The 26,265-nt window shown below is 42.1% G+C and overlaps 1 protein-coding gene and 1 long non-coding RNA gene across 2 annotated transcripts in view; one reads left to right on the forward strand and one right to left on the reverse strand.

Moving 5' to 3' along the window:
* LOC105094653 (cytochrome P450 7B1) overlaps positions 1-5,712 on the reverse strand; it is a 153,305-nt gene extending 147,593 nt beyond the window's left edge. The window contains exon 1 of the mRNA XM_031441559.2: positions 5,433-5,712. Within this exon, the coding sequence (XP_031297419.2) occupies positions 5,433-5,545 (113 nt within the window). The 5' untranslated portion in view covers positions 5,546-5,712. The remainder of the gene's footprint in view (positions 1-5,432) is intronic.
* A 353-nt stretch (positions 5,713-6,065) lies between these two features.
* LOC116149650 (uncharacterized) overlaps positions 6,066-26,265 on the forward strand; it is a 189,541-nt gene continuing 169,341 nt past the window's right edge. Inside the window, exons 1-2 of the long non-coding RNA XR_010378516.1 lie at positions 6,066-6,246; positions 9,578-9,674. This is a non-coding gene — a long non-coding RNA (uncharacterized LOC116149650). The remainder of the gene's footprint in view (positions 6,247-9,577; positions 9,675-26,265) is intronic.

A 26,265-nucleotide genomic window follows, 5' to 3' on the forward strand; every position in this document is an offset into this window, starting at 1 on the left:
GGCTAAAATCAATCATTTCCATCTTCCCTTCCCTGCCTCTCAAAAGTCAACATCACAGTGGGCTGGAACTGGATTTTGGACCCAGGTCCATTCTGTCTTCCCAGCCACGCTCTTTGTCTCAGACAAGACCTTCTATGACAAAGTTCCATTATTGGAAAAACTGATCCGTGGATGCTTTTACATACATAAGTGGTCCCACATAACTCAGTTAAGCATACCAGTATTTATCAGCACATCGTGATTACAGCATTAACCAATCCTCAGTGTTGGCCCAGCTGGCAGTTCCGAACTTCCCAAGACCCAGCAAATACCTACATTGGATGTCACACAAATAGACAGCAAAGTATGTGCTTTTCAGAATTTACGTGTTCCTCTCATTACACAGTAGGAATACTCTCCATCTCCATCTCTGGGACCTTTTTTTTTTAAGTTACAAAATAAAATAGTGATGCAGCCCCAAATGTCTCAAATGGCAACAAGACCAAACCAAACTTTACAGCTTAGTAAGGGTCAGGGCAGCACCATGCAGTCCCTGATTAGTCACTGAACCAAGAGCCACAAATGTGCCTAGAGAGCCAGCACCTCCTGTGTAAGAACAGAGAGACCCACCTGTTGAAGTCAGCATACTCTTGAGCAGAAAATGACTTTGCTCTCAGCTGCCCACAACCTTTTCCTACATTTTGTTACGAGAAAAGGAGAAGAAACAAGAAAAACATCCTCTAATGATGGCAATCTAGTTCTCGTTGATGCAGGAGTGTAACAATGTGAGGGGTCGAGAGCTACGGGGGTCTTTTTCGCGAGTAAATAATTAGAAAGAGGGAATAACTGACTTGTGTGACAGAGTGATGTCAACAAACAAACATTTCAAAACAACTCGTTATCTACATAACCTTGACATCTTGCAACTCAATAAAAAAGCACTAATTGAATTTTTACTTGACTAAGATTTATCTCAAAAACATTTAAATCTTATTTCTCACCAATTACAGCCTTTTGGGGGTGTGGGGATATGTGTGAGGGATGAAAGAGGTAAAGAAACCCATCCCACTTTTTTTTTTCCTCCCTAAACAGCGACTAGGAGAAAGGGGTCTCTGGAAAGTACCAAGGAGACCTGACTATGCAAGCCAGCTGTCTTCCAAGTAACCTCACATTTCATAAACACGCCTTCACCTTTCTCATATCTACCTTGTGTGGTAGCTGTTACTTCCATTTTCCACTAAGGAAGATGACTCAGATTACTCCGACTGGTCAGTGGTCACAGAACTGCAGACCCTTTGATTCTCCTGCTGAGGAGGTGATCCTCTCTGATGTCGCCCAGAAAATGCCATGTGGTGACGTGTCTCTCCTGGGCACAATCTTTGAGGTCTTTTTCTAGTGGAAGGCTTTTCTCAGCCAGTGCAAGGTCAGTTGTGTTCCCACAATGTAGGTTCTCTCCTAAAGCCTCCAGTTACTGTTTTAGCTCAGTAACACTCTGATCTCCAGACCTCAAAGAGTCAGTCTGTGCTGTTTCACACCACTAAATCTGAGGGTAATTTATTATAGCAGCAATAGGAAACTCACACAGATTTTGGTACCCGGAAGTGACATGCTGCTGTAACAAATACCTAAAAATGAGAAGTCGCTTTGGAATTGGGCAATGGGCAGAGACTGGGAGAATTTTGACAAGGATGACAGAAATAATGGTAATTTTCCAAAATAGTTGTGAATATAAGACTTTACCCTATGATTCATCAACCCTCTCATAGGTTTCAAGATTGTAACTCAAGGAAAAGCTAAGTATATGTCCACAAAAAGTTCTGTAAAAGAATGTTTACATAAGCTTTATTAGCAATAGACCCTATGATTCATCAACCCTCTCATAGGTTTCAAGATTGTAACTCAAGGAAAAGCTAAGTGTATGTCCACAAAAAGTTCTGTAAAAGAATGTTTACATAAGCTTTATTAGCAATAGTCCCAAACTGGAAATAACTAAGTGTCCATCAACAGAACAATAGATGACCAAATTGTGGTATATACATACACATACACACACATAATAAAAGTACTATATATACTTTATATATATATATCACAGATTATATACAGAGAGAATGCAAACTACTCCGCAGTGAAATAGAATAAATGAATTACTGATATATGCAACAACATGGGTGAATCTCAGAATCTTTCTGTGGACAGAAAGAAGCCATGCACAAAAGTAGATATTGCATAATCCCATTTACATGAAGTTCAAGAACAGGCAAAACTAAATCAGAGCCTAGGGGTAGGGCCTTATGAGAACGGTGTGTGGGAAAACTTTCCGGGGTGATGAAAGTGTTCTATATCTTGATTGGAGTGACAGTTACACAGGTGTGTACATTTATGAAAACTAACTCAACGGTACACCTAAAATCTGCACATTTCATTGTATATAAATTTAGCCGTCCAGAATGTCTGAGACGTATCCTTGCAGCCTTTTCCATTTTTAAGAAAGATAAAAGCAATGCTGACACTGAGCTGCTCGCTTGGCACTCCAAGTGTGGACAAGAAATGATGTTTGCCGTTTCAGTAAACAAGGAATGCTGCCCAGCCGTCAGCCACTGCAGCCACCCCTGATGGTGTGGTGTGTCCTGAGAGGAATTCAGGATGGGGAAAAACAGGATACTGGCACTAGACAGTGAAGACGCATTATCAAAGAAATAATTTCAATGAGCACAGACTCTTGCATCTACCCATTTATGGAAAAGCCTGAAATCATTAACTTGAGATGTCTGGTTTTTGTGATCAGCAGCAATCTTTTGATGTTAACTACATTTTTGTTTTCCAGCAAAAACTCCCATATAGCCTGGTTCCTCCCTTACGTCTTTGGAACAGTGTCTCGGAGACATCTGAGCGGCTGTCTCCCGGGCTATGTAGTCCTCAGTAAGGTCCCCAAATGAATGAAACATAGCTCACAACTTGTAGGTTGTGCATTTTTTTCAATCAACAATAGCTACCACACTTTGCTCTTCTGCTGAACATAAACAGTTGCACAAACATTAAGCCATTCTTAATCACATATTTTATTAAGTGATCACAGAAAGCCACTCCATGACTATTCTGGATAAAGTCAAAAACAAGATCAATCTATAATCACGTATAAATACTGACAAAACCATGAACACTGTCTAAATGAATAAAAGGACCAAACACCCTCCAAACCTTACTAACATTCGTATTTGTTGCTCATTTACGAATTACTGATTTAGCCTTAATCCATTCCTCTTCACTCACAGAGGAGGTTTATTTAGGTGTCCAGTCATAGATTAGCTCCAGCTTTCTTAGAGTATCTTACCCACAGAGCAAAACCTTGCTTCCTTGAACCCTTCCCAAAGTCATATAACACAAACCCAAATCCTTTAAATGGGTCCTTCGTAACACCCATCCCTAGAATGAATGGTGTGTCTTCTTTCTCGCTGCCATAAGTGAGAACTCAGCTTGTTCCACTGCAGGTGTGTGGATGGTGGTCTTTGGCTGGAGGTCACTGACACCATGTATATGAACATATTCTGTGTGTAATTTTTCTTTTTACTTAATATATCTTGAGGTGGGGAGGGCATAGCACAAGTGGTAGAGTGCATGCTTAGTATGCAGGAGGTCCTGGGTTCAATCCCCACTACCTCCTCTAAGAATAAATAAGTAAATCTAATTACTTCCCCTCCCCCCCCAAAAAAAACAGAAAAAGAAAAAGAGAAGAAAATACCGCTATTTGAAAAAAACATATATATATATATATATCTTGAATATGGCTTTCAATGACTTCATACATTCTACATTATATTTTTTATGGCTACATATGTTTCTATTATTTGGATATGCTAGAGTTTCTTTAACTAAACCAATTATTTTTTGGAAATAAAAGTTTTTTTCCCCTAATGTTTCACTATATAAGTTGCCCTAATTGTGACTGCTGTGGTTAAATCTTTAAGGGCCTTCATAATTATTTCACCAGAAGAAATTCTTTTCAATAAAATTACTGGGATTATGAGCTCAAGAGGTATGAAACATGTTACTAAATCGCACTCATGTCTCAACATAAAATCTTAGAAGCTGTTGGAGGACAGACAGCATTCCAATCCATTTCAAACAGGCTGTCATTTCCATTAACTCTCAGTGATCAACTTTAACTCTTATTAATTCTGCATCTTGTCACCTCTGATGGTCCTTTGATCTCAAAAGACTATAGTCTTCGCAGCAGCATCTGACACAGATTAACTCCCCCTGCTTGTTTAAACCTGTCCCTATCTAGCTTCCATGACACCATATTCACTTGGTCTTCTTCCCATGCCATTGGCTCCTCCTTCTCAGTGCCCTTTGGTAGTTCTTCCTCTGCCAGACTCTCTAGTAAGGCGAGTGGCAGGGCCCCCTGCTTCTCCATCAAACTCTCTCACCAGGTGATCTGATCTATACTCATGACTTTACAGTCCATGTTCATATTTGTGACTTGCATAATTATAAATCAAGACTGGATCTGTCCACAGAGCACCAGAAACACACACTTGACTACCTGTCTGTCTGACATGTCCAAACAAAATTATCGATCTCTTCAATTCCCGTAAACCTGCCCTTTCTCAGGAAATGATACCACACTCCACCCAGGTGATCAGACAAAAAACAAAAAAAGGGGGGGGGTTAAAAAAAAAAAAAAAGCTATTAGGAAACTGGTATGAAAAAGTGACCCAGTAAGAAAAGGAAAATAGATGATTTCAAAGTGAGTGTTTTTATATTGAACTTCTCTTGTTTCTACTTCGACATTTCAAATCAGATAATGAAGCGACACACTTCTGGGTTTTGTTGTTGTTTTGTTCTAATAAAAATAATAGAGCAAGTGCATAAAACACACACTACAGACGCATTCAGTACTCGTGAAAATCCCATGAGGTCCTATCATTTCATTTTTCCAGATTTGGGCCAGTGGTAAACTGAGGCACCGAGAGGCACTCAGAGATACTGTTCATTCTATACATTGGCACTTTCCTAAAACACTTCACTTTTAACTGAATGAAATGTGAAATGTCCCCTCCTGAAATAGTCTATGAATGCTGGGCCATAAAGCATGAGCTCACTGTAACAAGGCAGCAAAATGCGTGATGCCTAACGGGTAGTGCAAACCTGGGGCTTCGCTTCCTGCAGCCTGGGCAGGCGCAGCAAACCGAGTCCAACAACTTGCCTGCGTACGCGGATGCAGGGGAGAGGCAGAGGAAGCCTTTGTCTTTACACACGACCCCGGAGACGTCGGCGCCCGCTAAAGTTGTGACTATCTGCGCTCGCTGTCACGGAGGGGACAGCGGGGCCCTCCGCGTCGCGCGCGGTGGCGGGGCCCAGGACCCATGCGTGGCCGGGGCGCGGGGACGCGGGGCCGCGCGGCGGGGCGGCGTGGCGCTTCTTACCTGGGGCGGCGGGGCGCTTCTTACCTGGTGCGCCGGGCGCGCAGGCACAGGACCAGCAGCAGCAGGGCCGCGGCGAGGCCCAGGCCCGGGCCGCTGAGCAGCTGCCGCAGCCACAGCTCCGGCGAGAAGCAGCCCATGCCCGCCGGCACGTCTTCCGCCGTCCGGATCGTGCGCGGCCGCGGGGACAGCCGGGGTCTGCGTTTGAGCGGCGCGCGGGGCGACTGTGCAGCCCGCGGAGGCTCCGGGTCCGAGAGGCTAGCCTGGCCGCGGCGCCGCCTGCCGTGTCAGCGAGGGGCCTCGAGGCCGAGTCTTAAAAGTTCCCGGACTCCCCTCCCCCGGCCCACCCCCTCCTCCAGCCCCGTGCGCCGCCCCGCTCCGCGCCCCCTCCGGCCCGGATGCTTCTGGAAAACGGCGCGCGCCGGCTGCCCGGGGCAGGAAGGGCCAGAAATGAGGGCGAAGGGGCTGGGTTTCCTGAGAGCCTCTGAAGGCCTAGGGAAGGGGATTTCTGTTCTGAGTTGGAAGTGAGTCGCTCGGGTCCCTCATCCCTTAGCCCGCGCCCCTCAGGAGGAGGGAGCGCGCAGACCCCCCTGAAGAGGCCTGGGGCTGTGCCGCCGAGGGGGTCTCCCTTAGGCACCGCCCGGAGAGCTGGCGGATACCTGCGGGCCGCGCTGCCCGCCCGCTAGCCCCCCGCCCCCGCTCCTTGCACGCTGCACGCCGGCCCGGCCCAGAGGCCCGGGGTACAGAGACCAAGGCTGGGACCCTCCACAAGTCCTGATGGGCCACAGCCTCCAGGAAGACAGAAGACAGATGAATCAAGCTATTGCAGAAGGACCCTAAGGTACTACAGCAGGAGTGGCACACGTCCTGCAGGTTGTCCTTAGAACGAATAAGGGAGAAACTTTAAAAATAGCTTTTTCTGAGTAATGACCCTTCACCAGGGACTTCGCGCATGTGTATTTACTCTCCACATCAGACTTGGGATGTAGTTGTTATCAGTATATCAGAAAACATATAATATGAGACTCAGGTTGAGTAACTTAATGTGGTCACTCAGTTGATAAGTAACTAATAACCATTCCAACCAGGGCTGTTCCAGGACCACGACATTCTTTTGTTCGTATAAGACTTTATTTGCAGTTGTTTAGACAATTACAGCAGCTTTAGGACTGGTCTCCATACCTCTGACATTTGAGCCTTCCAGCCCATCCTCCCCATTGCCACGTCCCTGCATCGCAGACCTAACCTGCTTTGACCCTACTCGGAACTCTTAATGGTTGCCTTTGTGATAAAGTCATAAATCTTCGACCTGCAGTGAGAAGCCCTCCACAGTTTGTCACCATCCCATGGCTCGAAAGCTCCATAGACACGAAAGCTCGAGCCACCGTGTCCCTCACAATCAGCCCTTTTACATCTTTATTTATGGTGTATCCTCTGCCTGAGAAAAATTTCCTCTCTCCCTTAAATACTATAATTCTACCTACCTCTCAAGACCCAGTTTAAATCCCACTTTCTTCTGGAAAGTATTCCTGACCCTTGTAATTAATCGCTCCCACCTCCATACTTTCAACACTGTCTCTACTTTTCACTCCTTCATGTTTTCCCTCTGTATCTGAGTTATTTCTGTTTATGCCTGTCTTTCTTGCTGTGGAAGGTGAGAACCACCTCTTAGACAAGCCTGTCCACACCTGCTCTCTAGCCACTATCACCCTGGTCCCCCACCCTGGAGTTGAGATAATATGCCTGGAAGTACTCAGCATGTGCTTGGCTCTTAGTCCATGCCCCGAAACTAAATTAAAGCTGCATTGCTCTCCTTGGCCTTAACACTGTGGCTGAGCGAGCATGGGAACTGTAGTGTTTATGAATGTCTTCATCTTTGACTTTTATTCCAGGGTTTTTCTACTGCCTCTCTTTTCTCCTATCGTAGATTCAGTTTCTCAGGAAAGTCAACAGGGCACAATGAGCCAACAGCTATTCTGCCTCCTCTCAGAAAAAGCAGATTGGTTTCCATCACTGCCTGGCCCACAGAGCCAGTTTGCAGGATGGTATCTATACTGTGCATTGCTATACCCACTGCAGAAAGCCTCTCCCACTAATTTTCACAAGAAGCCTCAACTTTTATACTTTAGTTTTCCATTTGATCTCCTGGATGACTCTTCTGTTTGAAAATGTAGGTTAAAAGGTTAAGCATTCATCACTTTATTGAACGTTTACTATGTGCCAGGCAACATGCTAAACATTTTATTTTATAACATTAATAATAGCAAACGCCTGCAGGTAATCCACTGTCTTAGGTAAGTGGAGGGAAGAAGGCTACACTGTCACCTGCTATAATTGGTTAGCAACTGTGTCATGACCTTGGGGTCTTTACAGTGCCTTACTCAGAGCACCATGGTATACACTTACTACACTTTGCATGTATGTTTCTCTTATGTTTTCTATTTCTGTTTTAAGGGGCCTCCCTACTGTAAATTGATCTGGTTGAAATAAAATCTAAAGACATCTTTTATTCCTCTTTCACTTTTGCAACCCAGTAACAGCATCATTATACTCAATCCAGTTCAATTTATTTTACCTCCAAAACATGCCTTTCCTCCCATCATTTCTCTGACAGAGATGACTGGTTGACCCTCCATATTTTCTACCCCTACCTCCTCCTCAGTCACAGTCCTTGACTTTTAACTGAGCATGTGGCTGTCCCTTATAAAGACTGCTTTCCCACCCTTCATTGTAGTTAGATGTGACCATATGAATGAATTCTCACCAGCTGACTAGATATACAATGTTACTTGAGGACACAGGAATGGTCAGGCCCTTTGCCTCCTTCCCCTTTTCTCCAGGTTAGGATGTAGACACTATGCCCGGAACTCAAGCAGCCATCTGCGCACATATAAGTATGCCCCACATGTTGCATTCACTATTATCTGTTGTTTATATGAAATTCAAATTTAACTGGGGATGCTACACTTGTTTTTGCTAAATCTGGCAATTCTAGCCTAATTTCAACCCAGGGGTTCACTAGGCGTACAGGTAAGGCAACTGTAAAATTCTAGCTGCCTAACAATCCCCTTCAAAAATCAGCCACAATTTTTTCCTTCAACGTTGGCTACCGACGTTAGTGTCTTCTGTGACTTGGCTGCAGTAATTAGACCAGGGTCAACGGTCAGATCTAAAAGAGTCATGGGGTGGCCCTTAGACTCTGAGGTATCCAGATGTGGAAATGTATTCAGTATGGATAGCAGCTGACCTTTGTTCAGAAAATACTGATTGTGAGATGCATGGAGAGAGAAAAACACAGGCAAAAACAGAAGTGGAATCAGAGGGAGTAAAGGGAGAGGGTGATCTGCTGGAATCTCTAAAGAAAGACTCGTGAAAGTCCAGATGGCAGGTCATACACCAAAGCCGCCGCCTTTCATCTCAGGGGACCCTCATCACCAGGTGACCTGAGCTGTCAGCCTCTTTCTCTGCGCTCTTTCTAATCTGTGATTAAGGCTTCAGTTCTGACCCTGCTTCCCTTGAGGTCTTCTCTTTTGGGTCTAAAGTGCATGTTTGAAAGTCACCAAAACTTGAAAAAAATGGCTGTTTCCCTCCATTTCAACATCTACGTCCCAATTCTCCTGCTCTGACTTTGAAAACACTAAGGTACTGGTCTGGGCCCTCCAAGTCCACTATTTAGTCAACAATTCTTGTTAAGTGCAGATTGTTCCATGGCCCTATCCCTGGCCGGCTGGAGCTGTAAAAGAGAATGAGCTGGACCTAAGAGGACTAGAAAGGTTGACACTGGAAAAGAGGAAGAAAGAGGCTAGTGGACATGAGATTGTAGGGTGAAAACTGAGAGATTTAAGAACATGCCCCCCATATGGCTGCAATCTTGTGAGCTCCTGGGAGGCAAATAATGTTCTGGGGAAAGCAGATTGTAGGCTTCAGGCATTGGGAAACATTTGAAAGTACCACTGTGGAAATTGTCAAAGAGGAATTCCACACATTTGTTTTTCGGGGACTGGGAATTTCCTAAACACAGATCTGAGTACTCAAGCCTGAAAGGTCCCATTCACCTTTGACATAAAATGCAGACCAGGTTTGAATCATACCTAGAACTAAAAAGCAGTTAGTCTCCTCTTTCTCATGAGCTTTGTCCTGGCTAACTTTGACTTCCTATCTCCTTCTGTTAGAATTAAGACCACTTTCTGGGCAAAACTGTGAAGCAGAGGAAGGGGAGAAAATGGAAGAAGAAAGGAGCATGGGTTGAGAGGACCTGCTGTGTGCCAGGTACTGCTTCGTGTTTTACACACACGTTTTCCCCTAATCTTCAAATTCAACCTCTGGTGTAGAAATTACTCTTAAAGGAAACCCAGACTTAAAGAGTGTCAGGGCACCTGTGATTATTCAGCTCATGCATTCTGCTGTGAAGTCGTCCCTCCTTTCATGGTACCATCTTGCCTTCCTTAGAGCTTTCTTTGACTAGCTCCCCACCGTATCTGTTCAACCATTCTGGCTTCTGTTTTTAGGGATCTTGTTTTTACCTTGGTCTGCCCACAACCGCAGTACCCCACGGGGACAGTTGGGCCTCTGCTTTGTACCTTGGCCTACCTCAGAGCAACCTCGCTAGCTTGGGGGCTGGTCTCAGTTTCGCCATCTGCAAAATTTTCCTGTAGGTTTATGAGGATTGCACAGTGAGCAGTAACTATATGACAGTCGAAATGCCTGGAGTGTGTCCCTTTTTTCACATTCGAGGACCTTCTGCTCCACTGGCATAGGGTGCAAGTAGAAATGAGTTTATCAGATAAACTCAGCCCAGCTAAGGTGTTAGCTTGTTGGTATATTACTTCTGCCCAGTTAAAATGTAGAATGCGCCACATCTTGTTTTCTTAAGGTGGCTGTTCTGGTTGCAGCGGAGATGGCAGTAATGGTATGTGGATTCTGAGACCCGAGACTGCTAGCACCTACTGTTTAATCAGCACATAGTCAACAGTGAGACACCTTAGATCCTGGCTCTGACTGAACCTGACTGCAAATATCTTAAATCACAAATGCTTCCTCTTATACTGTCTTTCTTTAAAATTTGAACAATTTGTCTCCTAAAGAGCCAGTTTATAGTGTCAACCCATACACATACAGACACAACAGGAAAGAATGCTTATTAAATAAAATGCTATTGAATGAGCAGAGTGACCCAGCAATAGAGTGTTGTTACATTTGAATCTTTTTTTTTAATAAAGTACAGTTTTAGGGAAGACCTGAATATAATTATTTTGAAGCAGTTTTTAAAATGGTGGAACAGATGGCTCTGATTATCTCCAAGAGGAAGGAATAGATTCAAGAGTTTTGTCGTTTCTTGTTTAATAGTCTTGGCATTACTTATACACACTTGAGATCTGAAAACACTGGCTTCTAAATTCACGAACCCATGCTAAACCTTAGTTCGTTCTCACGATCTGACCCTACTTACCACGCCAAGACTTGAAACTCTCTGTCTCTGTTTCTGGTTCACTGGTTTTCCCAACATTTCTTTTCCTAATTAGCCTTTGAATCCAGATTTCTGAGGACAGAAAGCACAAGGACCTCCCCCCAACCTCACCCCCCAGCTATCTCTGTTCACTAAGAGAAAGTTTTAGAGACTCAAAGACTTTTTTTTGTGGGGGGGCACTGGAGAGAGGAGGGTGGACTATTGGGCTGGGCTGGTTCTTGGAGAAGCCACACCAGCCCTGGTCTGAAACAAAATCTACCCACACCACCTGTCCCACCAGGTTCTGCTGTTTCTATGTGCTGTAGGAGAAGCCCTTGGAAACAGACTCAGAGAGAGACAGACCAGCACAGGACTTCATTAGGACAGCGTCTCAGGACCAGCACCAGGGGTTGAAAAGTAAACGAAACTGAAAGACAAAGGGAGAGGTGGGGTTGGGGTGAAGTCTCAACCAAAGACTCAGCCCATGAGGATATCCAGAACCTAGGCAGCCCTTCGGCGTTACCCCAGGATGGGGTGAAGGTCCAGGCCTTCGGGGCTCACTATCAACATGCGTTGATTGTGGAGTGCCCTCAGGAAAGCGAAAGGTAGAAGGGTAGCCTTGCAAAGGAGTTCTCTTTAGCTGAAGGCAATTCCTGAAGCAGCTGGTGACACTTCCAGAAGGCCTCCCATCCCAACAGAATCTGAGCAACACAACACAGTGTCCACCAAATGCACGGTGTCCACTGCAGTGCCGCAGAAGTGTATCGGTCAGATAGTACAGAGATGTTAATTCTTACAGTCATTTATTTCGCAGTTGTGCGCTCTCTCGCTAGCAGAGCCATGGTGACACTAGCCTCTCAGCTTTTGAGACGATACAGCAATCATGTTTCTTAAATAATTTTAATCTTAAAGAAAAAACTTCATATTACAGTAGTCTCCCCTTATCTACGGGGGATACCTTCCAAGCCCCCTCAGGAGATGCCTGAAATAGCAAATAGTACCAAACCCTATGTATACTGTTTTTTCCTATACATACATACCTGTGGTAAAGTTTAATGTGCAAAGTAGGCACAGTAGGTGATAGTAACAATAACTAATAATAAAATAAAACCATTATAGCAATATACTCATAAAAGTTAGGGGAATGTGGCCTCTCTTTCTCAAAAAATCTTATTGTACAAATGTAATGCCTTTTCCATCTTAACTAAGCACTTAAGCACCGTGGCCTTAACTTTAGCAGTTTGAGGTGCGACAGCAAAATGAGCACAAGTTTCTTTTTCTTTCTTCGCAATTTCATGAGTAGAAGGTTTGATTTTTACTTTAGATCTTAGCAGCCTTAGCATTCGATGTTTTTTCTTTCCTTATTAAATCAGGAACTTTCACCTTTTCACTTAAAAGAAGCCCCTGAGGGTTTTCCCTGGCCTCTGAACTGCCAGAATCACTACTCTTGCACTTTGGAGCCATTAGGAAGTAAAACAGGGGCTACTTGGACACAAATACTTTGATAGCACAACAGCTGATCTGATACCGGAGAGGGCTACTAAGGGCTAACGGGCGCGATACGCTGGACACAGGGATGGGCCACGTCCCAGGAAGGACAGAGTGGACGGTGTGAGATTTCATCACCCTACTCTGAATAATGTGAACTTAAAAACTTATGAATTGTTTATTTCTGGAAATTCCCACTTAATATTTTTGGACCCCAGTTGACCAAGACTAACTGAAACCGCATAAAGTGAATCCAGGGATGGCAGCGGGCGGTGGCGGGGAACTGCTGTGTTTACGAGTGAACCTTATTACAATATTGCAACAAAGAAAGCCTCTGGGAGGCCAGTTCAAACACTGACTCTAATTAGGAACATCATAGAAAGAGAATGTTAGCTAACCACCATTAGAGGAGCTACAAAAGGAAAAGAAGGCTTAAAATCATTCAACCCCCGGCTGATAGGTGATGGTCAATGAGGGAGTTTTCCCAAACAAGTCTGAATCCTATGAAATCTTATCAGAAGACCACTTAAGCATTTTCAGGAATTCTACACTCTTCCTTTTCATTAGGCAAAAAAGTTCCTGCTACAGACAATGTTTGGGACAATTTTTCTTTTACACTAACTAGCTACATTCTATTTATTTGGTCTGTCATGGCGCCCCCTCCTTCACAGAGCCCCAACCCTCTTACCTGGCTGGTTGCAACTTGGATTCATGGTAAGCCCTTCCACACCCATACCTTTCTTCACAGACTAGGAAAGACCTGATTCACTCTTTATCCTGCCCTTCCTGTCTGACTCCTCATTGTGTGAACTCTGCTCCCAGCTTCTCCCCACCTTCCACTTGTCCAAGGAAACTGATCAAATTTATTCCATTAAGGTTTTCTGAATCTTTTTTCTCATTTCCTCTTCCAGTTTTCTGATCACTAACTCACATTTCCTCGGTTGATCTGTTCCTTTCCCCTTTCTTCTCTGAAGTCTGGCACTTTTTTTCCACCAACAAAAATTGCTACATTTTGAAATTTATAAAAGCAATTAATACTAGCAACTATACATATACTGGAAGTTTTGAATATTCTGATTTATGAGCAAACATTGCACTAATGCAAGAGAAATTAATTGATTTGTAATGTTTCTGAAAAAAAAAGTCTAATTTTCTGCTTGCTAGGGTTGAAATATAACAAAGATGGGATATCTACACACATAAGCCAGCATCAGTCTGGGACTTCCTAGAATCACATGTGCCAGATCTGTCTTGATCTTAGGGCAACTAATAACCAGAAGGCAGCTCTGTACTTCAACTTATTTCTGCAATAAACCCAAACACAGCAGGCATTGAAATCTTTGGTGAAAATTTATAAAAAGTCACATTATACAGCACATAAGATTCCACACACACACAAAATCCTCAACCTGTTGTGTTCCCCCAGTCCTCCTGGACCACATTGCAATTGGAAATGTATTTCTCTTTCCCTTCACGGAGTCCAGCCTCTCTGGTTCTACTTTCCCTCCAGAATTTTCCTATTCAAATATCAAGTACTTCCTGCTTTTGTAAAGCAAAGCCATGCAACTCACACCTTTTAGTTGAGCAAACCACTGGGGTCTCTCGTGTCAAGAAGCTATAGAAAAATTTCTTCTGAACGATGAGCATATAATACTTTCAAAATATAATCATCATCATCAACACCACTAATTTAAAAATTTTAAAAAACAAAATTAACCATTCTCTTTTTCAAGAATGTAAGTAGATACTCAGGAAATTGGACAAGAGTGGTGTCCCCTCTCTCCCCTCCTTAAAGGTGCTCTAGTGACAGTAATTGGTCAATTCGAGTGTGTATGGACAGACAAATCTCTACATGTGCCCCTTCTGCATTCATAGGTGTCTCAGAGAGTCCCATTTATCGACATATTATGTCTTTTCTCTGCCTGTTACTCCCTACCATGATAAGCTAGATTCTTGCTCTAGAAAAGTTCAAGGGCTAATTCAGCTTTTCAGTGTTTCTGCCTCCTGCTTTTGAGTATTCCAGAACCTCAAAATCCCTTTCTCTTTCCCCATGTCTCCTTGTTTTGACTTCTGCTGTAGCAGTTCTGAACAACCTGTAAATCTGTTCCTTATCTAAATTCTCACTGCCATGTCTCAGTAACACTTAGTCCTCTAGCATTTACACAACCCACATGCCAAGAAAAACATAATGTGATGCTTTAAGGAACTTTGAATGCTTATTCAGAGATTAATGGATTAGAATTCTCCCTGCCTACTTTTCTCTACATTTCTGCATCAGGAATCAGAACATAATTATTTTGTACTTAGAAGGCTGAAAATGAAACAGCACAGTTCTTTTGAGCCAATAAAGGCATTATCCCATGTGACCACTTACAACTTGACCATTTACCTTTTCTACCTTAATAGCCCTCAGTCTTCAGTTCAAGGAACCAATGTGGGGATTCTGTCAGTTGCTGAGTATGTTTATTCTAATTATGTATTCTGTAAATGAGGAAATGTCCATTAGATGCATTCTTTCAGGGAACCCACTTACGAAATTGATCTAAGCTAAAATTCCATTGATCTTTAATTTTTATAATTGTCTGGTTATTACTTTTTCATAGGTTTTGAAGGTGGAAGCGTAGAGGACTGGTTTTAGATCTTTCTTCTTTTTTTAATATATGTGTTCAGTGCTATAAATTTCCCTCTGAACATTGGTTTTGCTGCATCCCCAAATTTTGATAGTTGTGTTTTTCATTTTCACTTACTTCAAAATTTTTAACTTTTTCTTGAGATCTCTTCTTTGACCCCATGTGTTATGTAGAAGTGTGTTGTTTAATCTCTAAGTATTTGGGGATTTTCCAGCTATCTTTCTGTTACTGATTTCTAGTTTAATTCCATCATGATCTGAGAGCTGAAATTGTAAGATTTCTATTTTTTATTAAATTTGTTAAGGTGTATTTTATAGTCCAGAATGTGGTCTATCTTGGTGAATATTCCATGTGAGCTTGGGAAGAATGTATATTCTGCTGTTGTTGGATGAAGTAGTCTGTGGATGTCCATGATATCCAGTTGACTGACAGTATTTTTGAGTTCAACTATGTTCTTTCTGTCTGCTATACTGTCTATTTCTGAGAGAAAGGTATGCAAGTCTCCAACTATAATAATGGATTCATCTATTTTTTACTTTCAGTTCCATCAGATTTTGCCTTGTGTATTTTGATGCTCTGTTGTTAGGTACATACATGTTAAGGATTGTTACATCTTCTTGTAGAATTAGCCCCTCAATCGATACGTAATACCCTTCTTTATTCCTGATAACCTTCCTAGTTCTGAAGTACACTCTGTCAGAAATTGTTATAGCTACTCCCATTTTATTTTCTTTAGTATTAGCATGGTTACTGTTTTCTGCTTGTTGCCCTTGTTCTTTGTTACTATTTTGTTCTCTACTCTTTTTCTGCCTTTTGAAGTTTTCATTGAGCATTTTATAATGATTTTCCATTTCCCCTCTCTTAGCATATCAGTTATACTTCTTTCTTTTACTTTGTTTAGTGGTTTCCCTAGAACTTTGCAATACTCATTTATAACTAATTCAAGTACACTTTCAAATAACACTATACTGCTTCACAGGTAGTGCAATTACCTTATACAATAAGAAAATAATCTTAATCCTATCCCTTGGGAGCACATCCTCATGGGGCATACTCTAGCTGGACCCCTGGAGCCATCCTGGATTTGAATCTCTTTATAAAGTTAGAAGCAGTGAGAAGTGATGGGAGTAGACCTTAAGGAGGATCAGCAGTGCCCTGAAAACTAAGAGATCTTTTACAGTTACTTCAGACAAAAGGTGACTAATCCCAGCAAATGGTAGAAATCATACTCTGATTATCAAAGAAAACTGCAGAATTTGGGTGTTCAGAATCCTCAGTTTATTGGCATCTGTGTGTGTGTCCTCTTCCCAGATTTTGAAATCTCATTCTTTTCTAATTAATTCCCTAAGAGACCCTGAGAAGTTATGAATTAAATTTTCTTTGTAATTCTGCCATCTGCAACATTGAATTTTGGATTTGGTTTTTAGAAATTTCAGTTCTGCAGTACAGAAGATAAAAGTCACCTTCAAGGCCATTATATTATAAAAGCTTTTTGGTTTCTTACCAAGACCTTGAGTTAGGAATTTAAAGCCCTAGTCTCATTTTTTCCCTTCCATGTTGTCCAGCACATTTAGAAACAACCAAATCCATCTATGGTAATTTTACTTTTATCTCTACTAAATTGTTCTGTGGCAGCCACTATTGGACAGGCAAGGTCTTTCCAGGTGGCTGTAGATGATACTTTAAGTAATGTTTTCCTACTACCATAGACTACCGTTGCCCCATTTACCACTGGCAACAGGGTCATAATTGTCTTTTAATCTAGCCAGACCAGAGAACCAATTCCAGATTTGTAATACTATGGCTCTGTTACTCTGGAATTACTTTAGGTAACAATAATTGTGTTTGTCAAGAAGCAGAGCCATCATGCATATTATGGGAATAAGAGATTTAGTACATGAATTAAACTTGACACAATTGTGGGAGGAGCTAGGAAAGTAAAGGCACAGAAGGGAAATTTGGAGGACCAGAGGAAAAAGCCCTCCTCAGTCCTCTGGAAGCACTGTGGCAGGTGGACACGTTGGAGCTTGCAGAGAAATCGGGAAGCCAAACACATCTGCCAAAATGGACTGAGGGGGAGTACGAGGAGGTGTGTGGAGGCTGGGTTCCTGTGCAGCTCTTGCCTTTGAGTCTGCAGCCAAGCCGCCGTGCTGACCCTGGGGCCTCTGAGGGTCAGCCGGGCCAACAGCTGGAGACATGAAGTGGGCAAGAAGTGAAGAAGAGAAGTGAGGACGGTCAGGGAGGGTGATGAGGGAGTGGGAAACCTGGAAGATCAGAGTCAAACGGACTCTCCTGGTTTCATCACTTACTGTTGTGAGCTTGGGAACATTCATTCATGCTTGTGGATTTCTATTCTTCTAGTTGTAAACATAGATGAAATACTTACATGTTGACTTGCATGCCCCTAACATTTTTTTTAAAGCTATTTTTTGTGAGTTTTCAAACTGACAGTGAAATTTTTTCATGGTAAGTTAAAATAGTTTCAAAAGATGTGACTTTGGGCATATTTTGATTATTGACATTTGATATAAAAATCACATTATCCTTCTTTTCAGTGTATCTATTCAATATCATTTAAATGCTATAGTGACTTTATGTCCACCGTTATCAATTTAAAAAATTCATGAATAAGCTCTTCTTTAACAACCAGAAATTTTACACTGTCCCATTTTCTTCTTGAACTCATATTTCCATTCCATTTCTCCTACAGAATTTTATCCTAACATAATATATTTTTATGCTTAAAGGTCTTTTATCGATCACATTTTATATCTTTCTGCTATAAAAATATGTATATAAATTGAAATTAATTTTTTTAATATTCTGTGTGACCAGAAGACCGAAGTGTTGTATTTCCTTCACCTGGATTAAGTTATCATTACAATTATTATTGGCTCATTATTGATCAAAGAAACTTGAATATATTACAGAAATTGATAGAAAAACCTAAGAAGTTTAATCAGAAATGTGCATTTTAATATGTAAAATACATATCAATGTATATGCATATGTAACTCTTCTGACAGTGAGGAACGTGGATCCCAGCATCCTTAAAATATTTACTTGCTTGATGAATGTCAGCTGTACATAAACAGCCTCCATCACCACCACCACCATCGCTGCATTTGCACAACCTCCTCGTGCAGCCCACGCATGGCCGCTGTGCAGATGCCTCCTCCACCTGCTCAGACACTCAGCTCTGTGCTTGCACTCCCTCGTGGTCATTTACTCTGCCCTAACTGCTGGCTTTTGGACTAAATCATCCTGAAAGAAAACCAGATAAGGAGGGGGATGGGAGCATGTTTACAAATCTGAACTCTTTTAGTTTGGAGGTAGATATTGAACACAGATCGGACACAACCTCTCTGTGAGTTTCCATGAGGAACAACATACAGCACCCTTCAGTGTTTACTACCAATACACATGTGCTGCTTTCTTCCCAGGGTCTTCCTCAACATCAACGGCTTCTTTGATAAGAATTACAGAGGCTGGGGAAGATAGGTTTTTAAAAGATAATTGTCACTTCTCCTTTAATCCAACTCTACAAATATATCTGATCTTGGAACGTTCCAACATGGGCAAAATACCCCATTTCTTTTATTCGTTTATTCATTCATTCATTCATTCATTCATTCATTTTCATCCCTCCCTCACCTGGTGAGTCCCTGATAACATCTGAGTGCCAGGCACTGCTCTAGGCACAGGGACTCCACAGGGAGCCAGCCAGACAGAACCCCACCCCACAGAGTCTGAGTCCCCCAAGAGCCCATCATGAAGGGGGCCACTGACGAGAAACAAAGAAATAAAACAGACAGCATTTTCACAGAAGTGACAACAACACACAGAATTTACCCAAATCTATACTGTGTCGGATGGGAAGGCGCGTACAGCTGGCCGGGGCGGAGACCGGGGCAGCTGTACTGTGTGCATGGAGAGGGGTGGCTGGCTGAGGGCCGGCGTGGGCAGAGGCCTGAAGATGAGGGAGCAGCAACCAGCATGTGGGTCTCTGGACAAAGAAAGTTCCCAAAACACCCCATTTCTAACACTCAGTTTGTCTAGAACAGAAAAATGTGTTAGGAAAAGACAAAAGCCTTTTCAAAACTTCATGTTGACTTGGTTAAGGAAGGCTTCAGACACAGTAGAAGTTGAGAATGTGAAAATGAATTTTCTTAAATCTTTCCCTGCCTACAAAGTTCTTGGAAAACCTTCATGGATCCAATTTGGTAATTATTGGCCTATGTGCTTGTCTTAGTTTGGGTTATAACAAAGTACCCTCGGACGGGTGGCTTATAAGCAACAGAATTTATTTTTCACAGTTCTTAAGGCTGGAAGTCTGAGATCAGGATTCCAGCATGGTCAGATTCTGCTGAGAGCCCTCCCCTGGGTTGTGGGCTGCCAAATTCTTGTATCCTCATGTGCTACAAAGAGGCTTTCATGTGATAAGGGCACTGTTCCCACTCATGAGGGCTGTACCCTCATGACCTAATTACCTCCCAAAGGGCCCACCTCCAAATACCATTGTATTAGGATTAGATTTCAACATACAAGTTTTGTAGGGTGGGGGACACATACATTCAGCACGTTTATCAGTGGTCAAAAAAAATTAGAAGTAGCAACAAATTGTAATGAATCGATGGCTGTGAAAAAACAAGATAATTCATGCAGATAATTCAATTATATACATAGATAAGAATGAAAAGAAGTATGTTACATGTTATCAATAAGTAAGAATTACACTTTACTTCTGTTGGGTAGAACATGTAATGGGAAAGACGAAAGTCATTTTCTAAAGTTTCTGTCAAAATTTTTTGCCTTTTTAAATCTGATTTTCATATTAGGACTTGACTCATCTCTGTCACATTATTTTAGGTGTTTAATGAAAATTACCTCAACTATTTAGATTTAAGATGTTGAATCCTAAAGGCAGGAAGTATTTTTAGGAGTTGGGGTGAAGTTATTCACCCGTGTTGTTTCATCATTCAGCAAATAGTTGAATGCCTCCCGAGAGCCCAGCGCAGAGCCAGGCACAGGGGACATGACAGTGAGTGAAATTCCTTATGGCCCCTGCACCCGTGGAGATACAGTCTAGAACCCTTTGACTGAAGGCTAAAGGAACCATAATTTAAGCGACAAAATGTGATCCATTTGAAGAACGTAGATTAGCTCGTGAAAATGAGAGGCAGGATCTGAAGTGTCTCTGTGGCTTTTAGCTTCAAGAAGCTGAGAGCCCTCTTTCTGAGATGACTCCATTGACTCACCCAGCCACACCTCTGCACGTCGGCATCTTTGCTCTTATTTAAGTCCCTCGGGGGTGAGTATGGTTGATGTAGGTTGGGTTGTGTTTCTACCTCTGGGAATAGTTGTGTGACTGTAATTGGTAGTCTCACCATAATCCCAAAGAATGAAGTACCTTAAATATATATAAAAAAAAAATAGTGAGAAGGCAGGGTTTCTACTGGAAGGAAAACAGAAAATATATTGGGGGTAGGAAGGTCCTCTCCAGTTTTCAGCCGCTAACCAAAATCTGTCTGATTCATCTTCTTCCATCAACGTCAGTTCATCAGTTTCTACTGGTTTACATTTTGAAACTCTGAATCAGCGCCTGCCCTGCTGTTCCTCTGCTCGCCTCCTCCCCTCCTCCTCCTCCTTCCTTTTGCTGTTCTCTCCTGTTTCTCTCTCTGTCTCCCTTTGTATCTAGACGTTGCCCAGCTTGCCTTGAGAGGACCCTTAATTATCTTTATATAAAAGGTGTTTAAAAGTCAATGCTGTAATATTTTTCTATAAATAATTAAAACAGAGCTATAATAATTTATAACTTTGTAACAAATCTTTTTCATATCTGCATGCGTTTGCTATGCCTGATGTATCATGTGTGTGTATATGATTCGCCTATGAATGCTGTCCCCATCGTGAAGCACGTTACTTAGGGAAACTGCTCAGTCACAAGCCAGTGACCGCAGTTTGCAGCATGTACACTCGTGGCCTGTTAATGTCTCGGGGGAAGTGCAGCTGCACGGGGACTGCAGAGGTTTGGGAAGGGCAGAGTGGTCCAAGGGGAGCAGTGAGATCCAGCCGGGAAAACCCTGGCTCCTTTTTGCTGCTCCCTATGTTCACACAATGTTATTGACCTCAGTATCTTTTTAAAATTTTTATTTTTTTCTCTATTAATAACCATTTCAGTACTTCTGGAGGTTCATTCATTGACCTCCATGTGGAACCTTTGCACTGATCTTTTATTTTCAGTCTTTATCAATAATGACACATTTAAGACATTGAACTGGTATTCCTTGGTTCGAGGCTGATATTTAAAACCATTGTTTGTTTTCTCGGTCCATGGAATCTTAATATGCATGGCATGTCTCTCCTGAGTGGCGGCCAAATTTCCCTCAGGCTGGACTTTTAACTACCCGTGGCAAGCCCGTCCGGATTTGCAGTCACATGGGCATCTGGTCATGCCTGGGTTTCAGCTGCTCAAGAAGATGCCTGTCCCCGGGTGGTCCGCCATTCCTCACACCTCGCGTCTGTCTCAGGTGTCCTTACAGAACGTGCCTCTCCTGAGTGTCCTCAAGAAGTTATCCTTTCCAGACAAGCTTTGGACCCACTTAGAATTCTCATTTTTGTTTTTGGGCTTTTGATGATGTGAATCTAATACTACTCAATCATAAAAAAGAAGGAAATTTTGCCATTTGCAGCAACATGGTTGGACTTGGAGGGCATAATGCTAAGTGAAATGTCAGACAGAGAAGGGCAAATACTGTATGCTATCACTTATATATGGAATCTAAAAAATACAACTAAACTAGTCAATAAAACAAAAAGGAAGCAGACTCACAGATACAGAGAACAAACAGTGGTTACCAGTGAGGATAGGGAAGGGGGAGGTGGAATAGAGGGGTAAGGTAAAAAAAAAAGGAGGGTTATTATGGGATTATATGAAATCATGTGTGTGAAACTTTTGAAAATTGTAGAACACTATAGAATTTAAAGAATCTTTCATTCAATAAAAGAAGAAAGAAAGAAGTAAGTATTATTGTTGGGGAAAACTTGGAAGCTTTATCAATATTGTGTTCCTCATCAAAGTTTTTAATTTATTCATTTATTTATATCAGTGTAGATGTGTGATTTCTATTTTATTAAAAGGGATATACTCCGTTATTGTCATTCTTTGTTTTAATACTCAAACTATCCAACATTTGGCTGATGGAAGCTACTTCAGGATGGATTCTGTGTTCTTTAGATACAGCCTTACCTTTTTTTTTTTTTTTAGCATTTCTTTGCTTCCTGGCAAACAAGATGTGCCAGGCTATTTTGTGCACTCTCTGCCTCAGCCTTCCAAGAAACTATGGGTTCTTTTCAAGGAGGGTAGTATTTGGCAGCCAAGTTCCGACTGCGTAGTGTCCATTGCTGTTGGGGAGCTGCTGCCCTCAGATGGTCTCAGTGGACAGCACTGGGTGTGTATACTGAACACCCTGAGTTCACACGAGCACCTCCAATTCCAATCCAGTACTGCAAGATTTGTTCTCATTTTTGCCTTCCCGTAGTTGTAGTCCATTTTGCAACTGAGCAACATAGCTCCTATTATCCCTAATACATTTACCTCTTTGATCAGTCATCCTATGTGCCGCCAGTCTCCCGTCGCTGCTGCCACTCCGTCTTTCACACGGATGTCTTCTTTCCCGCCACCTGAGCTCCTGGGGTCAGGCTACTGTCATTGCCTCCACAGGGACACCATCCTCCCTCTGTTGATGCTCTAGACACCACCTGCAGGACCACACTGCGGAGCGGTAGCCCTCCTCAGTCCACGCTGGCCCCAGTGCCCCGTTCTGCTGGCACTCTGTGTTTCCCGCGGGCTGTGGCATTCTGTGTCGAGCTGCCCCTCCGGGGGACATTGAGCTTATGTCTTCCTCCTTACGCCTTATATAGCGTTGTTAGTACTCCGGTTGGATGTGTCACTTGTTTTGTTTAACCCCATATATTAGACATTATTGTCTTTTGTTAGCAATATTTCTTTGGATTTATGTGCATGCTTGTTCTTCTGTTTTCACTGTTACTTCTTATGTTTCAGACCGCCCTTCTCACACGGTTCTTCCTGAAGTAGATTCTTTCATGGTTTCTGTAAAGTGAGTTTCTTGGTGGCGTTTTGTACATTCCTAATTTATTAAAAAATTTGCCGTTATGATCACTGTCTTATTTTTGAACAGTAATTTTGCTAGGAATACAATAGGCTGACAGTAGTTTTCTTTCAACAGTTTGTAGGTAGATTTTACTGTCTTCTAGTTTCCATTACTTTGTTTAAAAGTCTGAGGTGATTTAACTCTTGCAGTTTTTCAAATAATCTGTCTTTGCTTCCGGGCTGCTTTGAAAGATCTTCTTTTAGTCTGTGATGTCCTAGGGTTTCAGTGGGGTGCTCATGGGAGGGAGGTTCCTCACTCAGGCTTTGTTCACATGGATCAGGCAGAGCCATCATTTTTTTCTGCGTTGTTTACTTACAGTAGAGTAATTACTGTGTAAACACGTTCTGTCTTGCTGGGCTGCCCCTTTCCTGGTCCTTCGGCTAGAGAGAGTGGCCTTGGTTGGTGTTTTTTCGGTCTGTTGACACTTCTAGGCTGTTGTCAAGAAGAGTTAGGAAACTCGCCACCATGTCTTTCTTTGGCTTCCAAAGCCCCTAGCCAGCTTAATTTACCCTCCTTGTCCAGTAGAAGGAGGGAGAAGAATGTCTAGTGCATCCTCCTGCAAGTGAAAGTCTTTACATGGGTTTTTTCTTGTTGTTTTGCTTTTAAAAACAAATTTACTTTTCCTTGTATTTATCTTGTTTAAAAAAAAGTCCTTAAAAAACATACCATTACTATAGACTTCCAAAAAATAACAATGCATCAAACTTGTTTCAACACGTATATAATTATAGTTATTAAATGTGTGCAAGTCTTCTTTAATGAGTAAAGCATACATACAGAATCCTGTAGAGTAACTATGAAAATACGATTTTTTTTTTCTTTCCTAGGTGATTCCTGTACTTGAGAGGGAAATATTTACTCTGTTTTAATCAGTTTTGCTATGGTAACACTACATAAAAGTTCCATCCCCAAACTCAGTGACTTAAAACTTACTTCCATTTTATGGATCTTCAGGTTGCTGGGCTGAGCTGGACCCCAGATTCCAGGCCTCAGGCTGCTCTTCGGATTTCTGTCAGGGACAAAGGTCTCTCACCCTCCTTGAACCAGCAGCATCTCGGGCATGTGAGCTGCTTCATGTGTCTCTTTCTGAAGTTCAGGCCGAGAGGGCAGAAACTTTCTTAGGCACATTCTTTCTGGGAAGGAGCATCAGGTCGTCAGTCCCCTCAAGACAGTCAAGGCCTCCCCTTGCGTCTTGTTTACTAACATTCCATTGGCCAAAGGAAGGCCGGGTCCAGTAGCAGTCAGGCAGGGAAGTGGACCCTGCACACCACGGGAAGCAAGAGGAGGCACTATTTGCTGAACGTTAATACAAACTGTCACAACCTCCTTTAATAATCCTGTTCCGATGATGAAGGGGAGGCAAGCTAACTCATGTGCCATCTGGTGCTCTACAAAGGCACCAGGGTCTTTTCCTTTTTCACCAGTCATTTAGAATGCCGGAGCCAACTTCCTCATGTCAGCTCCTAATTTAACCACTGCTTAGCCAACCCCAGACCTTTCTCTTCATGTATGATCTTAAAAATGGCTTTCTTCAGTCGCTGTAGTTCCTGCAGTGAAAGAGCTATTTTCTCTACCTTTCTTGCATCTAAATGCAAAAAATAAGATTGATATCCTGTTATTCCGTAATGCATATAAGCGTGTGTGTGTGTGTGTGTGTTTAAGGGTTATGTCTATGGCGGCGCCTCCTCTCCAAACCTCACCTTTCTGCTCTAACTACTATGGAAATACAGGGATTGGGATGTCACAGTTGTTCTTTGAAGACCCTTGACATAGTCACATATCAAACTAAGTATGTAAACCTCTGTCTTAATATTCTGTCTCACATCCCATGTCTCTCCGTGTTTGGACTAGAAGACCTGAAACCTAGGGAAATAGACATGTTTTAGTGTGTATGTACATGTGTAGTTTCTTGGGATTTTTGATATGGTAACAAAAAATTTCCTCTAGAGTTATTACCCACACATGTAATTATTTCTTTTTCTTGCTTTACTGCACATTTCCATATCCTTTCATTCTAAATCTCCAAAAGTGTTTCCCTAATTTGAGATGCTGTGAAAACTTGCATGATTAACCGATTGCAAGAGAGCAGAAAACTCCTGATACTTAACCGTGTCTCTGACTGTTCCCAGAGGTTTCATCTTGGGCAAGTCAGGAGCCATTCAGAGGCGTTTCTGCCTTCGTACAGTGGCGCCAATGATACTTCCCTTACTGGTTTATTGTGAAGGTTGCATGAGATGGTGCATTTTAAATTCTTCTGTGAAAGTACAGTGCTGTTCAATTATACATCATTGAAACATACAAATTGAATTGAAAGGGAATTGTGTATTGTCTCTATTTATGCTAAGTTCTAAATCAAAACATTTGGAAACTAATGAGGGAGCAGCTCCTTTATTTAGACAGCTGGAGTGACTTCCTTTTTTGTAATTCCATGGCTTGGAGGAAGCTGATGGAGCTGTAGTCCCCTCAGACGTAATTGCATCAAAGGTTTTATTAAGGGGAGTTCACACAACAGTAGAATTCCCATGATGCATTTGTCTGGCCATCAGCCCTGGTTTCATCTCGTGTATGCACTGGAGAACCTTGCTAGGCTCTAGGCATTCTTCCTTTTGGGGTCCCTACTTCACATCATACTAAATATATTAAAATATACTCATAGTCCACTATAAAATCCGTTTTTGGCTGTAAAGATGGAAAGGGTTTTATAGTTTTGTTTTAGAAATGATTAGCTTAAAGTTTTATTTAAATTTTTATTAGAAATAATTTACCAGCCATCATCCTACCCTCTTAGGAATTCTTGAGAAGTGACAAAAATCAAACATAAATTATTTAAAATGTTATTATATTACTATGAATTCTAAATTTAACAAATAATGAGGTTGATGCGATTTTATGTTTTTTAACATTCAATCAAAATTATCTTAATTTTGATTTTAGATTTTCTTTTCATATTTTGGAGCCTGTATATATATTTCTGGGTCTCAAACAATTTCCTGGGCTTTTTACAAGACTATTATCCCAAGGCACGTGGTCTGGGTCAAAAGAATCCATAACCTGGCTCTTTCATTAAGTATGTGCCCTTGGAAAATTGACCCAACATTTCTGGACCTGCCAGCACTTACTGT

This window comes from Camelus dromedarius, chromosome 30 (genome assembly GCF_036321535.1).
Source record: "Camelus dromedarius isolate mCamDro1 chromosome 30, mCamDro1.pat, whole genome shotgun sequence".
Taxonomy (NCBI): domain Eukaryota; kingdom Metazoa; phylum Chordata; class Mammalia; order Artiodactyla; family Camelidae; genus Camelus; species Camelus dromedarius.